The 15,990-nt window shown below is 42.8% G+C and overlaps 1 protein-coding gene across 14 annotated transcripts in view; it reads right to left on the bottom strand.

Annotated features, from left to right (window-relative positions):
* PTK2 (protein tyrosine kinase 2) overlaps positions 1 to 15,990 on the bottom strand; it is a 199,157-nt gene that overhangs the window by 12,063 nt on the left and 171,104 nt on the right. For 12 of the 14 annotated variants that reach the window (XM_060277581.1, XM_060277582.1, XM_060277579.1 and 9 more), the window contains 5 exons: positions 15,769 to 15,880; positions 12,984 to 13,070; positions 8,601 to 8,738; positions 7,312 to 7,443; positions 2,097 to 2,159 (listed from right to left, as the gene is read on the bottom strand). In XM_060277581.1, coding sequence (XP_060133564.1) covers positions 2,097 to 2,159; positions 7,312 to 7,443; positions 8,601 to 8,738; positions 12,984 to 13,070; positions 15,769 to 15,880 — 532 coding nt within the window. The remainder of the gene's footprint in view (positions 1 to 2,096; positions 2,160 to 7,311; positions 7,444 to 8,600; positions 8,739 to 12,983; positions 13,071 to 15,768; positions 15,881 to 15,990) is intronic. The other 2 variants (XM_060277583.1, XM_035125348.2) reach the window with 1 other exon arrangement.

The raw sequence follows: 15,990 nt of genomic DNA, 5'->3' as shown, positions 1-15,990 counted from the left end.
ACCTTGCAAAAGCAAAATGAGGCCAAGCCACAGAGCATCTGCATGAACTCAGCTGCCCCCAAGGATAAATCCAGAATAATTCGCTGCACTTATTCATTCAACATGTTCTAGCTAGCTGCTCTAGTGTCACTCTCAGAGCAAATATGTGTCTTTGTGGGTGGCTAAGCTTGCATGCTAGCAAGAGTAAATGTGTAACTGAAAAACTAACAGGAAAGGAGTAAGAAACATCTCAGCTGGTATCTGTACTGGATTTGAATTGATGTGATGTTGTTTTATATGTATATGTATATGTATATGTATATGTATATGTATATGTATATGTATATGTATATGTATGTGCATGTCATATATATATATATATATATATATATATGCATGCGCACATAAAAAAATAGGGGTGGCATCCATTAGGCTTTACTCATAGGAAACCTATTGAAATCAACTGACCTAACTTAGTCATGTTCCTTAATTTCAAGGGATTTGCTCTGAGCAAAATGTCTATGAAGACCACTCTGTTTCTTACCCAACCTTTTGCCATGAGGTCTCAGGGTGGGTCCCAACCAGAAAACATGCAATTATACAACCAGTAAAATTAGTTACAACCATAAAACAAGAACAGTGTGGAAACAATTCCATACAGATACAGGCTGGAATAAATATCTCCATGTCAAAGGGTTCAGTATGCCCCAACAGAACAACAGAGTAGAGGCCACCACAATGAAGGCCCATCTAATTCCAGAGCCAAATTACCTTGCAGAACTGTACACGAGAAAGCACTTCTGAGAAGTGGAAAGGGCCTTCTGTTTAAATTAGGTTTGCAAGGGATTGTTACAGAGGTTACCAACAATGGGAGATCATTCAGCTCTGCTGTATGAACATAGAAGAGTGCAATATGTTCCAGCTGTCTACACAACTTGTTTCTCTGGAGGACCTGGGCAGCTACTCCCTGATCTCAGGGGTGATGCCAGAATACTGATTGCCCTACAGAAGCAGCCATCCCAGGATATAGCTGTGTCTGTTTACAGCCCCATACCTCAAAGAAAGCCCTGATCTTCCCCTCCAGATGAAGGAGGGGCAGTCAGAGATCAACCAAGTCCCACTGATCAGATCCTCAAAAATCTGAAGGTAGGCCTGATATGTGCTTTCTAAGCAGCATGCTCACAGTACTTTAGCAGCAGAAATGAAGGAGCAAGCCTGAAGCTGTCAGCAAGTTTATACTGCAGAGGGGCTAAAACAGCACTAAAACAGGTTTGTGTCCGCACCCAAAACTCCCAGTGTTGATCCAAAGGCCCTGAAGCTAATAATCCATTTTTAAATACTCTGATCTCTGTTGTGAAAGCAGTGCAACCCTTATTCCTATAAAGCCAAGGTGGATGAATGAGTTCTTAAGACTTTCTTTCAATATTGCAGCTGCACCTCCAGGTACTGAGAAATGCACATTTAAATGCCCCAAACACAGTAATTAATTGGAAGGGAGTAGGTCACCACCAAGTACACGTTTCTGTCTAGCAATCAAATTACATGTTTATTGTCTAAGGCAGCTATACCCCTGTTGCAGATGTGTTTTACATACAACACATTTTTTCATCCAGCCCTTGTTTTGATGATAGGTTGCTTACAAACATCACCCTCAAGACACTACTTAAGTTCCACATTACTTAGGAGAATGCTCTCTAGTTACTCAAACATCTGCAGGCATTCCTTTACAGTTTTGCTTCCTGTTGACAGATATGTCAATGCAAAGCTAACACAGGCACACACACACATACACACACCGACCTGGCTGTGTACCGGAAAGCCGCTTTAAAAATAATTAGAGCTCTGTTTGCAAAGGGAAGAGCACATCTGCTTCGGCAGCAGCATGAAAAGAAGCAGCTCCCCAAAGTGCTGCGTGCACAAGACTTCGCCTGTCAGCGCCATTCCCAGAGAAGCGGGAGCCTTTTGAAACCTCTCACGTAAACATAACAATCGTGGAAACACCGAGAAAATCAAAACTCATCTCCCACAAGCACGAGTGGAATGTTAACAACGCTTTCCATCAAGAAAATTAAACAAACATTTCTCCTGATAGTTGAAGAGATGGCATCTGTGCTTACCGGACCCTGGAGACTCCCATCTTCTCGATCGATGCTCCCCCTGGAGAGCCTCACATCAGGTTTCTAAGGAAATGAAAAGAGATGTGGTTTTGTACTGCGGGTTTTGAAGAGCCACGGAAGCCAAATAGCCTAAGAAAAAGAATTCTTACTAAAAGAAAGGCAAAACATAAAAATCCTCTGCTGGGAGGAAAGGAAGGGGTGGGAGAGAGTGCACTTTGACTAATACAGATGCTATTGCATTCCTTTTCCTCATGCCTCCACACACACACACACACACACACACACACACACACACCAAACACATTCTTCAAAACACAGCAACTGAACCTCCCAGCAGCCCTTCTAAAGATTTTCCTTTTCTTTTGCTCTTTCTAACTACTCGCTTTCTTGTTTGTACATAAAAAAAGGCTTTGAGATAAATATTGATAGTACCATTTCCCCAACACAACATTGGAAAACCTGCATTTTAATTCTCCCAGGAATAGCAGCAGCAGCAGCGCCACAGCCGTCGTTTATTGCGCTTTTCTTCCTAACAGCGAAAATTTCAACCACAGGATGAGAAACGCTTCACATTAATTCCTGTTTCCTGCTTGAGGAAGGCTTAAATGTACTTGGCTCCATTTCCAAACTTCCCAAATGGGGCCAATTACCAGCGCTCTTTTAAAGCAGAGAGATGCAGAAAGTTCACAAGGCAGCCTGGACCCAATACGCTGCTTCTAGCAGGAAGAAAATAGATGCCACTTTTTATTATCCCTTTGAAAAGCCAGATTAGTAAAGGAATCTGTTGACTTTTTAAAATAAAACAATTCCAAAGGATCACGCCCCTACTCTGATACCACACTGCATAATATAAAAACAAAAGCTTGGAAATGATATTTTGCAAAATGGATCAGATGAAGTTTTTAATCCCCCCCAAAAAAATTAAATTTAAAGGGGCAGAGCAGAGATAGGCTAAAAGAAAGACTATGTTCACACCCCACACTAAGCCAAATCATAGCTTAGCACAAACATGCTGGCTCCTGAAGAGGGGGTCGCAGTCATTTTGCTCCTCCCTGGGGTTTTTTAGGTAAGGGCAGCATGGCTGCTAATCCATGGTTTGGCTTTGTGCATGGGTAGGCAACCTAAGGCCCAGGGGCCAGATGTATCCCAATCGCCTTCTCAATCCGGCCCACGGATGGTCCGGGAATCAGCATGTTTTTACATGAGCAGAATGTGTCCTTTTATTTAAAATGCATCTCTGGGTTATTTGTGGGGCATAGGAATTCATTCATCATTTTATTTTTCAAAATATAGTCCGGTCCCCCACAAGGTCTGAGGGACAGTGGACTGGCCCCTTGCTGAACAAGTTTGTTGACCCCTGGTCTTAGTATGTCATCTGAAGGTAGGGTCAGGGTTTAAGTTTCTTCTCAACAACCAACTTCATTTATTTGTTTATGCAATGTTTGACTGTAAGAGAACCTCTGTTTTATATATAAAAAAGCATTAACATCACTGATAAGCAGGTAAAAGCAGATATTTAAGAATATTCAAAATGAATAAAACCAACAATACCAAAAAAATAAAATAAAACACATGCAACTTCTACAAGTCTAGATAGGCTTGCCTAAAAAAAATATTTTAAGTGGGTGCCGAAAAGAATACAATGAAGACACCTTTCTGATGTCAATAGGCAGAGAGTTCCAATAGACAGAGGTGTGCCACAGTAAAAGACTGCCTTCTTCAAGTGTGGAACAAGCATTATATGTATTATATTACAAGTATTGCACCAGTTCCTTGGGGAGCGTTTAATCTATCTCCCACTTGTCCACTGGTAAATGATGGAGCTCCCACACAAGTGAACAATACATAAGTGAGGTAGATAGTACTGAATAACTATCATAGGGATAGTTAACCTACTTTGCCCAACTAGGAGAATGTAGAGAGGAAGAGGGAGGAACAGACCCCTCTGCCTTTGATTTCTCCTAATGATAGCACCATCTCACTATTCCAAGGGGATGTTCCAACCTCTTTCGAGCATGGTTGATTAACCTATGGCCCTCCAGATGTCATTGGACAGCAACTCTCATCACTCCTGATCATTGGCCCATGCTTCCTGAAACAAATGGGAGTCAGCCCTCTGCTCTCTCCAGCCTGAAACAGAATCATGGCATCAGGGTCTGAACTCTCACCATTTCCTGAATGCCTAACTATCCTAGAACGTGGATGGACAGATCAATTTGTTTCTGGTCCATGGCACTCAGTTCATAGGTCCATTCCATATCCATATCATTATGCAATATTAGAATGAATCAAGGTGGATTGCCTAAAAATGTGAACTAAGCAAATTCCTCAAGCATCCCTATCGGGGGAGGTTGCACCTACAATTGTTTTTACAGTGGATTGTCCCCCTTCTGTATTAGAAAATGGTGCTGTTAAAAGTCACATCCGTATTTTTTTTTAAAAAAAGAGGATGCAACAGGACAGGTGTTGCAGTTGTGACTGAAAAGGATAGATTGGTAGTGTGTGTCCACAGCATACTGAGGGCAGTTGTTTCTCAATTCAACATCCTCCAGGTATGTGCACGCTTTCTTCTAGGCACTCTACTTAGCAGGAAGTGAAGGCAGCTTACCGTTAATACAGTACCAATGACAGCAAAACACTTTAGGGTAAATGCCACAAAAGCGAAATGTGCGTAGAAGCCCTTGCTTAGATGAATTCTTTTGGGAATGGCAAGGATATAATTACCCACCACCCCGCCCCTCTTCACAAAGAGGAGCTGGAGAGCTCTGCTGCATTCCATGTCGTGTTTTTTTTTCATTAATTCAGTGGGGAAAAATGCACAAGTCATTCTCAACAAAGGAAAAATGACGGCTGTGTTCTCTCTCTCTCTCTTTTTAATCCTAAAATAAAAACCCAACTTTAGGACACAGTTCCAACAATTTCCCTGCTGCTATTCGTGTTTTCCTAGTTCGTCTAGACAAATGCTGAGCTGCACATATGTGGGAATATATGTGAATTCACCAAGCCCTGAAAACAAAAATAAAAAGCCAGAGATAAGAGCACTATGTCAGTTATTCCACCCCAAATCCAGAGAGGCCAGTGAGGGGTTGCAGAATTCCAAGCTTTGCTGAACAGTGTGTGCGTGCTCATGCGCACAACTATCAATGTGCTAGTGACAGAAAGCCACAAGAGATCCAAGGATGCAAATTGCTAAAAGCATAGGAAAAACAGGTCCAATGATTAACAGAGAAAATAAGATGGCCTCTTGGAGACACCCAGAATCTCCACCCCTAAGAAATCTGATTAAAACGTGTGGAAGCTTGCTTAAAGTTAATCGAAGACATTTGGACCACTTTCCCTTCATACCTGGGCTTTCAGGGTGTGTCTCCTTGCCTCTAGGGCCTGCGTTTTCACTGCCCCTCAACCAGGCTGCACACTGGGCATTAATGTTCCCTGTTTCAGCCCTGCAGAATACAGTTAGCCAACCCTCTCCTCTCTGTGAGGGCTTAGGATAGTTCAACCTGGACCACGACCCCCTCCCTTCCAACCCGACAGCCACAGATTCCCTGCCGCAACCACTTGTGGGAGGCTCAGTCCAGGCTCAAGTGCAGGTCTTCCCCAAGGCCTTCTGGTTCTAAGCAGGGCACCAAGCAGCTGGGAAGTACAAGAGGCACTTCAGCTGTGGTCTGTTGCAAGTTGACTTGTTAACTCTAAGAGCTTCTGAAGAGGAAGTGAGTAGCTCCTTTAGGAGTGGCTTGGAGTTGCCTGGGACTGTGTTCATGCAGACAGCTCTAGCGATGGAATTCAGGGCTGAATTAAAACTGGACTAATTAGAAGCCTACATGTTTCATGAAATCTCTTGAATTGTCGCAACTCTTCTCATTCAGTTTTGGATTTTTTTGGGGGGGGGGGTGTCAGTTAGTCCTGAGATTTTTTCTTTCTTGCAGACTCAGCATTGGGCATTCCTTAGAGGGCATTCCAAATTTAAAGTGCCACCACAAAAAAGGCCCTCTCCTTTGTATATGTGCTGCCGAAGCGAGCGCCGGCCCTCTCCTTTGTGACAGCATAATGCACGACTAACTTAAAGAGGGTCCTTGGAACAGATCCTCTCCAGAAGATCTTAGTACACGGATCTGCTGGCAAAGGATGGCTAGTGAGCTACCCATCAGGAAGACCGAGGAGTAGAAAACATTGGAGTGCTTCTCTAGCATCTCTGTCCGAGCTGCATTTAGTCAAGTAAAAGCCGCTTGAGAGATCATTGAGGATTTAGCAAAGGCCCTCAGAGCCAAAGAAGATGACTCAAACCTGTGTGTAGTAGCTTCACTTTTTCACTGCTGATCAATCAGTAGCTTGCGCATGTCTGAAGTTAGGAGAAGAGCCTTTGACATGAGTACTACCCCCATAGCATCCAACTTGGGTGTGGCCGGGTATTGCAATTCCTCATGTGGGAGAGGGTAGAATGTGTCACAGACAGGAAAGTGCGACTCAGGTTTGGAAAGCCTGACCCATTCCTTGCAGATGATGTCAGTGAAGTTGGTCAGGTGGAAGGGGAAGACTGAGGCTTAGCTGGTTCAGACAGAGTCTTGGGATTATCCTCATCTGAGTCAGATAGGTGTACAGTTTCTTTGCTGGTCGCCAGGGGAAACTATCATGTAGGAAATGTCTGCACTAGGAGAGCCTTTTCTTAGCCCTTTCAGCCTCTCCATCTTCCCTATCAGAGAGAGCAGAACCCATCTGAGTGAGAGGGAGGGAGGGGAAGACCTGTGTACTTTGGTTTCATCCACCTGAGGTGGAAGTGTTGATGAAGGCAGCTCTGATCGTCTTGTATCTCTCCTGTGACTTGCACAGATAAAATTTGGTCAGTTTGAGAAAGGGGGGTCATTCCCCACCTCCCTCTTGTGTGGAGATCTGTGATAGGAACTGGAATGAGGTCAGGTTTCTAACTAGGATCTAAAGTGGGAGGAAACTGCAACAACCCCCAGATCTATAACACCACCTATGTATCTGTAAGGAGGGACACTGGAACATTTGCAAATGTCAGGTGTTACTTGGATCTCACCCACAAGTGTGATCTGTGGATCCCTACTTTGCAATTATTATCAGAACCATGAGACTTATGGTTTCTTTATTGGTGCATCTGACCAGTGTCTGCATTGATCTGAGCCCAGCACCAAGTGTGTCAGAGAATACTGCATAATTAGCGAGAGATAAGCAGCGCAGTGGAAGAACACATTACCAGGAATCTCTCTTCTTTTTCCAACCATCGCTGGTCTTCCTCCATTTCCTGTTGCTGTCGTATCAATCTCTCCTCCATTAGATGTGCAGGTAGAACTTGCCCCATTCCTCGTAGATCTAAACTGCCGGAATCCTACCAGACGGAGAGAGAGAAAAACCAAGAATATTAATTGTTGTAGTATTTTTATTCTGTTAATATAATCCTGTTCTTGAAGGCAGCAGCTTTTCAGGCAAGATAAAAATCAGTTTGCAATAAACTCATTAAACAAACATGGTGCTAGATTACATTTAGACACGAGAATTCTAGGCTGAAACCCCAATTCAGCTATGCAGCTAGCGTGCAGCTGAACCACTGGTCATTGCAAGGATAAATGAGTAACTGTCAGGAAATTTGCGCAGCTGAAAAGTATTTTTCTATCCATTACAGGCCATATATTTGGCTGAAAAGGCATTTGGAAAAAGTTATCAGAAAGCGAATTGAAGCCATGCATATTTAGATCTAAAAACCCTCTCGTATCACTAGAAGCACTCAGCTAACTGTAGCAGCAATTGCCTTCAGCAACTGAAACAGGTGCTTAATGGTCCAGAGAGAGCCTCCTCCCAAAGCTTCGTGTCACTAGCACTACCACTTACCCACTCAAAATGACATGCCAGTGATGCTGTGTCATGAGTAGATCTACTTGTAGGAAGTTGTTGTACTAAGAGGTTGGGCAGGGACGTTTAAACAGCAAACCAGAGGAACAAGAATGTTGTTGTTTTTAGCACCAAGTTTCAGCCTCCTTCAGCATAGTGCATTAAATGGTGAGTATATTAGAACTGCTGCAAGGTCAGGGACTTGGGTAAAGGAAAGGGCAAGCCAAAATCTTGCCTGTGGAAGGAATGAAGACCAACTCTGAAATGTTTTGCCATTCACTGAAGAAGGAGAATGGTGTGAAACCAACACTAGGTTCCCTTTTCTCCCAGCAGATGGCAGCTGTATAATCTACCTAGTATCACTGCCCTCTGGCTCTGACTGCTCTAGTGCAGCAATGGAACAACTCTGTACTGCCCTATATGGATTGCCTGGGATGATTAACTAGCTCTCTCAGAAAAGCAAGGCTGTACAGATGCATCCTGGGAGCTGCTTTCGTCATATAGATTATGTCAAACTGGGTGGGGGTGACAAATGAGGCCATTGAAGCCTTAATGAAGGAGGAGAAGGGAGGGAGAGAGGGAATACACATATTAGCTAGAAAGCAAGAGGATGCTCTCAACTGCCCACAAGTTGCTAATTATATGGGAAGACGTTACCTCCATGTTGGGTTGCCACATGGATATTTCTTGAGGCCGATGATTCCAGGAATCTGTTTGATCCAAGAGGGAAGCCTGGCCTGGATAAATGCTACCCGCCATAGCTGGAATCCCATGGGAACTGGTGTACCCTGAGACCTACCAAAGAAAGCAATGAGAAATGCCTGAACTCACTATGAAGTCTCCAGTTAAACTTTTACATGTTTTATGAGTTTGTCCTCATAAATCAAAAGCAGGGGGGGGGTACCAAAAATAAAAATAAAAATCCAAGTGAGAGAAAAGGAGAGTTGAAATTGATGTTTTCAGTCACAATATGACATGCCCTTAGATGCTGCCTTTTATGTACTTAATTTTTAGATATTATTTCTGAAAAATGAAACTTATAATGCCCTTAATGAACACGCCCATATCAGAACACTTTTGCATGATATACAAGCGTACAGTACTCGCTGACACTAATAATGATTATGTTTGAATTTCCCTATATATATTGCTAAATACAGACCCCTGGCATTTTCTACAAGCTTTTACGTCTGTGGTGGCAGAAGATAATTAGCACAAGAAGCTGGAATATGTTCCAACTGTTTCTCCATTGTGATCCAAAGCTGGTTTCAAATGAGAGATTGGTTTAAAAATGCACAGCATTGTAGACATACTGCAAGCTTTTCATCCATCTGTGAGTTACTGCAATAATTATTGTCAAAGGATCCAGGGTGGTACAAGATCAAAGAAAAAAACAAAGCAAAATAAATGCATAAACTTTGGCTTCTCTTAGCAAATATAAAAGCCTTCAAGGAGACCGCTGAGAAGTGTTATCAGAACATTTAATTGCACTTCCACATCTGTGCAACATTTGCAACTTACAGCTTTCCATAAACCCTAAATAAATGAGGAAGGATTATACTACAGCTTTAAGACAACAGTGCAGTAATAGTGCCCACATCTTTTCTTTCAGCTCTGACCTCTCAGCTTCTGCCTAATCCTCTACCTCAGTCTCACCCACATGTCTTCCCAGTAGTTTTGCAAATGTGTCATCATTTAAAATGGCAAAGACAGAGCTCATACTCTTTCCATTCAAAACTACGTAATTTCCTCACACGTGTAAAGTGAGAGATGCTGTTACTTGCTTCACCTCCAGATTCTCACTTTTTGGAGCACTTTGGGTAAGATCTGCTAACATCCAAACCATCTTCAAATCCTGCCTGCTTTGTTTGTCTTTACATCACTTTACACCCTTCCCTTTTCTCACTTGTGAAAATCCTCACCCATGCTCCAGTTGCCCCTCCTCTAAACCACCTTAACACCCTCCTCACTGGCATTACTGCTACATTTCCCCCTCTCAACTCAGGTTGCATGCCCCTGCCGAAATAAACTTTCCCTCTTGAGTATTTACAATTCTATGGCCATCCCCCTCAAGAAAGTCTTCTGCACTCTCTCTCCCTATTCACTTCTGATTCCCAGTCAAGCTCAAATGTCTTCGCTCTCAGCCTGCTGCAGACATAGGAGCTCCATCATCTGAATGCCTCCTCACCCACTGCAACTTCAAATAAGTCAAGCCTCGTGTGCATTCCTTCCACTGAGATTCTGGCATGCACAAAGTGACAGACTTAAAGCACACACACACACCCCGGCCTCTCCCCCAAGTATATATGTTCCCCACTTCTCTCTTTCACCTTCTGGTGCCTTTGTTCTGCTTCCATTGTTGCCTTTGCACAAACTCACTGGCTATCAGCATCATTTGCTAAATTCTCATAGTGCTCAATATTTTTATTTCTTCCTACACTTGAACAAACTTCTCAAATCAACTGCACATCCTCCTTCTAGTTACTCATAAAAACCATTTTCAGCAAAGTCCTTCCTACCTCCCAGTGCATTCTTAATCTAGATGTACCTCTGGCCAGTGCTATTTTTCTAGATAAAGAGGGTGCTGGAACTCACCATGAACACATCCCTCATTCTCTTAGGATGGCAATGGCGCCCACCTGAGGGATGCCAGAACTGAGTTCCACTAAGTTCTGGCTGGAAAAAAGCTCTGCCTCTGATGCTTCTCATCTCTCCACTATGCCAACCTCCCGCACTCATTTGCTTTTTAAATTGGGAATGAGTAATTATACATTCACCAATATAGGTATTATGTTTTTTTTCTGCACAATGAAAGGAATGCACAAACAAACAGTTAAGCAAAGGGCATACATATAATAATATGGAAATCTAAAAGCACATTAATTTTTTTAAAAAATGCAGGAGGGAGAGAATTGGGTTCTTGGCATTAGAAATGGTATATACCTAAGTTTTTTTCCATCTTGCATATTTGTCTAGACCAGGGTCCCTCAAATATATGAAAGGATGTCATATGGAGGAGGGATAAAGATTGTTTTCTGCTGCTCCAGAGAAGCGGACATGGAGCAATGGATTCAAACTACAAGAAAGAAGATTCCACCTAAACATTAGGAAGAACTTCCTGACAGTAAGAGCTGTTCGGCAGTGGAATTTGCTACCAAGGAGTGTGGTGGAGTCTCCTTCTTTGGAGGTCTTTAAGCAGAGGCTTGACAGGCATATGTCAAGAATGCTTTGATGGTGTTTCCTGCTTGGCAGGGGGTTGGACTGGATGGCCCTTGTGGTCTCTTCCAACTCTATGATTCTATGAACCTCGGCCCTCCAGATGTTTTGGCCTACAACTCCCATGATCCCTAGCTAGCAGGACCAGTAGTCAGGGATGATGGGAATTGTAGTCTCAAAACGTCTGGAGGGCTGAGGTTGAGGAAGCCTGGTCTAGACTTACCCCCTCATCAGAGCTTTTGTATTCACAGGTCAATTCCAGCCCAACCCAACCTAGCAATGCCCCAGCCCTTTGGAGCTATTTCTTTAGGTCTTTTGGTGTAATTACTCCTTTAATGAGGGAGAGCCCATAGCTCAGTGGCAGAAAACATGTTTTGCAGAAGGTCCCAGTTGACAAGATTGGGGCGGGGGCGGGGGCGGCGGGGGGGGGGGGGGCTTGGCTGAAACCTTGCAGAGCTAGTGTCTGCCAGTGTACCTATTCTGGACAAGACAGACCAAGAGAAGGTAGGAACATAGGTTTATAATAACAACAACTAAGTGTACCTTCTACTGCTGTCAGTTTCTTCTTTTTCTGTGCCAGATAATGTGTTTTTGACAACCCAACATAAATCCATTATTCCTTCAGCAACCCAATCTCAGGGTTCTTAACATTCTGCAATTCCATGATAGCCAAGTTCAACCAAATAAGTTTCATTCATTATCAGGAACAACATCTTTCATTTAAAAAAAATAGAATCAAAATTGTGATGAATGTGCTTGAAAGTATATGGGTCGTGCCTGGCAAAATTATAGAAGCTACACCTGAACATCATTAGCAGGAGGAGGAAAAAGTATGCAAAATAACTCAATAGTAAAAAATAATAAAAAAAATCATATGCCTAATTTTTGTTCTCCTGACCAGGGACTTCATCACTTCTGCCCCATGACTGGCATGCAGTTAGCAGTTACTGTTTGTGGCGTTTGCCCGTTCTTTTGGAAATGTCTGTACCGGGGGAAAGAAAGGGTTAATAGGTAGACCAATAGAAAAGCCCAGAGGCGGAGCCTACCTGCTTTTAAAAGGCTTAGTCAGAGGTTTAGACAGTGGGGAAGACAGTTGGAAATAGAGAGACAGTTAGTTCGGCTGGTTTCTTGTGGGTGGGAGGCATAGGAGTCAGAGGGGGTTAGAGACAGAGAGAGTGAATCGGATTACAGTGTTTCAAAGTAATTAAAACTTGTTTGGGTTCACAATAAACTGGAATCTTTGTTAATACAGTAGTACCTCGACTTACGAACTCGACAACTGAATTTTTCGACTTACGAATGGGGTTAATGGCCGTGTGCTTACGAATGTCTCGACATCCAGAAAAAACCCGCGCCAGTTTTAGATAGGGTTGCTTCGACTTACGAATTTTTCCATTTCCAATGCATTCCTATGGGAAATCACGTTTCCAATGGAGTTTTTCGACTTATGAAGGTGCCTTTGGAACAGATTAAATTCGTAAGTCGAGGCACCACTGTACGTTACAACCTGACTGAGTCTGAATATATTACCGGGGAAACCTGGTTGGTGGTAGTGGAAGAGAACAGACGTGGTGGCACAGGGTCAATAGTCCGTGGAACGACCGGGGGCTGTGTGTGATCACCACACTGTTTAATGGAAGTAACAGTAATACTGGAAACTGAGTTGTGTAAAAGCTCTTACGAAAGTGTGCCCGGGCTCCCTATGGGCATGTGTGGACCATCCCCCAACTATATGAACCATGCTTTCCTTCCTTCTGCAAACATTTAAGATGATGACTTTTTAAAACAGTGAAACAATAGTGATTAAGAAGTAGTAGTTCTCACCTGGTAATGATTGGGCTGTACCATATGCTGTGGGCTCGGATAAAACCCTTCGCTGGATCTTGGGCTGGGATAACCAGGTCTGCTGGGCTAGAAATACAAAGAAACACACTTTCATTTCAAAACAAAATAACGCAACTCACTATGTTTTTAGTAAAATAAAATAAAAATGCAACAAAACAGAGATGCAAGAAGTTTCTTTCATTTACGGTATGTACTTAGACCTGGGTCCCATCCTCATCTGCCCAGGACGATCACCAGGTTTATGACTGGCAGCAAATGAAAACATGCAGTAGGGATGGACACAATTTGTATGACAAAGGAACAAACAAGGAATAAGGACAATTACTAGATGAAGAAACTGAATTTAAAAAATGGCTTTGGCATTACTGTGATCCCTACAGGTGGCAACTAAGTAATGTGCTTTACAAATTACTATTGCACTCAACTGATGCTTTTTCATAGGCTCAAGTTTTATTGAAAAGCTCATGTACCTCCAGTACATTCAGGTTTGAAATAGAAGGCAGAAAAGGTAACTAGAACACTTTTCTCTCAGTCATGTCAGAGCCCATCTGCATCCCCCCCCCAAAAGCACAGATCCAAAATCTCTTCTATTATGTGCTAATCAGGTCCCATTGCTCATTAGCCACAGCTTTCAAAGGATTTAGTGTTGTGCTTCTCTTAATCAAGCTGTAATTCTTCATTCATTAATTTAAAGAAACTTATTATCCGCTCAGATTAGTTCTAGGAATTTAACTGTTAATGCCATCAAACAATGTTGTGAAATACTAGTGGCAGCTTGCTGCTACAACTCATGCCATTGGTTTACTTTTGCAAATGTATATATTAGTTATTCAAAGCACTTCACCATGAGAGTTAATTCAAATGGCTCGGCTATGGGTCAGTGCGGACGTCTGTTTATTTGAATTTATTGCCTTCTGTGTTCTGAGGGGCAAAGCCATGGTAACTAAGAAAGGAACACACAATATGCTTTTAAAATTTAGTTAGAGCTGGGGAAAAAGCACTCCAAGCCACCATGGCCACCTGAGCCTCCCATGACAAGACTGAATCCAGGAGCACCCTCAAGTTATCGTGCAACCAAGTTATTGTGCAACCAAGCAGGACAGGCAGTCTCTTCACTTCCCGTACTCAAGAACCTGGGACATAATGCACCTCTTTCTTTTCAGGACTCAGTTCCAATTTACTGGCCCACATCCAGTCCACCATTGTCTCTAGACAGTGGTCTAACATTGCGACCACCTCTCCTGTTTCAGATGGAACAGAGAGCTAGACCTTGGTATCATTTGCATAGTGGTGAGACCTCACTCCAAATCTGATGACAGCTCCAAGTGGTTTCATATAGATATTAAATAGCATGGAGGACAAGACAGGACACCACAGGACAACTCGCACAATGCCAAACAATAGCCTCCCATAACTACTTTCTGGAAATGGCCTTGGAAGTAGGATCAGAACCACTGAAGTACAGTGCCCTCAACCCCCACCTTCCTGAGGTACTTCAGAAGGATACCATAGTCAACAGTATTGAAACCCACCAAGAGATCAAGGAGAACGAGCAGGGATGCACTCCTTCCATCTCTCTCCCAACAAATGTCATCAACTAGGATAACCAAAGCGGTGCTGTGATCGGGCCTGAAGCTAGACTGAAATGGATCCAATCAATCAGCTTCTTCCAAACATGTCCAAGCATCTAGTCTTAATATTCTCTACTCCAACAGGCAGCAATGCACCCAAGGTCACAGGCAGGGGTCTTTTGGAGCCGTGTGGCATGCAAAGCATGCGCTCTACCACTGAGCAAAGAGCCCTTCCCCGCCTGCCAACAACCAATCCCCAGTCAGAGACACATTGGCAGCCCACTCACATTTTACGCAGCACAGGTATCTGTCGCATATACATCAGCATTGAGGGAAAGGTTGATGAAGTGAAAACAGATGTAAGCAAAACATCTGAAAATGGTCTAATCATCCACTGATCAAAGGATAAGCCCCAGTATAAATTAGAATGGAATGAACTCATTTCTGAATAGCTTGCTATTATGTTGTAAATAAAACTTTATGGATGTCTTACAAGCCAGCTATTTACAAGCGGTCAGGCAAGACAAAAATGAAAATGTTTAATCCTCAGGTAAAATAATACAATGATAATCTGGGTGCCCCTGGGAGGAGACTCTAAGGAGGACAGTGAGAACGTAGAGAACAGTGAACAAACACCTGATGTATTACCATTGAAAGTTCACCTACTACTTATCAGACCCAGTTAACGTCTTCATAGAGGTTTACGGTGAACATGTCATGAACCATACCAAACTCCAGTAAGGCAGGTAACGAGATGTGAACCAAATGTGTAGGAATTACTGAAAACACACTTATTCTAAATTTCAGTCAACAGATAATCAGCATCAGATGTTGCATGTATTTTCACATATTTTTTTACAGTATTTAAGTAATACAGTACTTTTCAACTTTCAAGTATAGAAAAAACCCCCAAGTTATTTCTTAAAGAAGACATATCTAAGAACTAATTTATATTTCTTTCTATTTCTGCTACCTTTAAGCTTTATTTCTTTAAGGTAAGGACTTTTTCAAAAGGACCTCTGCGGCAAAGGGAAGACAGTTTTTTTTAAAGAAGAAAAGAAAAAAGAATGTAGTTGTCTGGACTTTAACAACAGAGGTTCAAAGGCTCTGTATCTGGATGTGGCCTGTGGTGCTTACTCCTGAAGCCACACAGTTTTAGTATAAAGGATATGAGAGAAACCCATCTTCTGTACCTTGGGAGGAGCCTCATCTGATCCTCCTGAATCCCAGGACACCGTAACCTGTCGCCTTGATTCCATTCTCATTCGCTCCTCCTGCTGCAGCTTCTCTTCCTCCAGTATTGTACTAGGGGGGAAATAAATGTTGCACTGAAGATAAATGGCATTCTGGCTCAGAATGTAATAGATGCCGTCCTCAAGTCTCCTCCAAGCGCATTCCCCAAACCAATGGTTCCA

The sequence above is a fragment of the Zootoca vivipara genome, chromosome 8 (assembly GCF_963506605.1).
Source record: "Zootoca vivipara chromosome 8, rZooViv1.1, whole genome shotgun sequence".
Lineage (NCBI taxonomy): Eukaryota > Metazoa > Chordata > Lepidosauria > Squamata > Lacertidae > Zootoca > Zootoca vivipara.
This window is presented reverse-complemented; position numbering and strand designations above follow the sequence as displayed.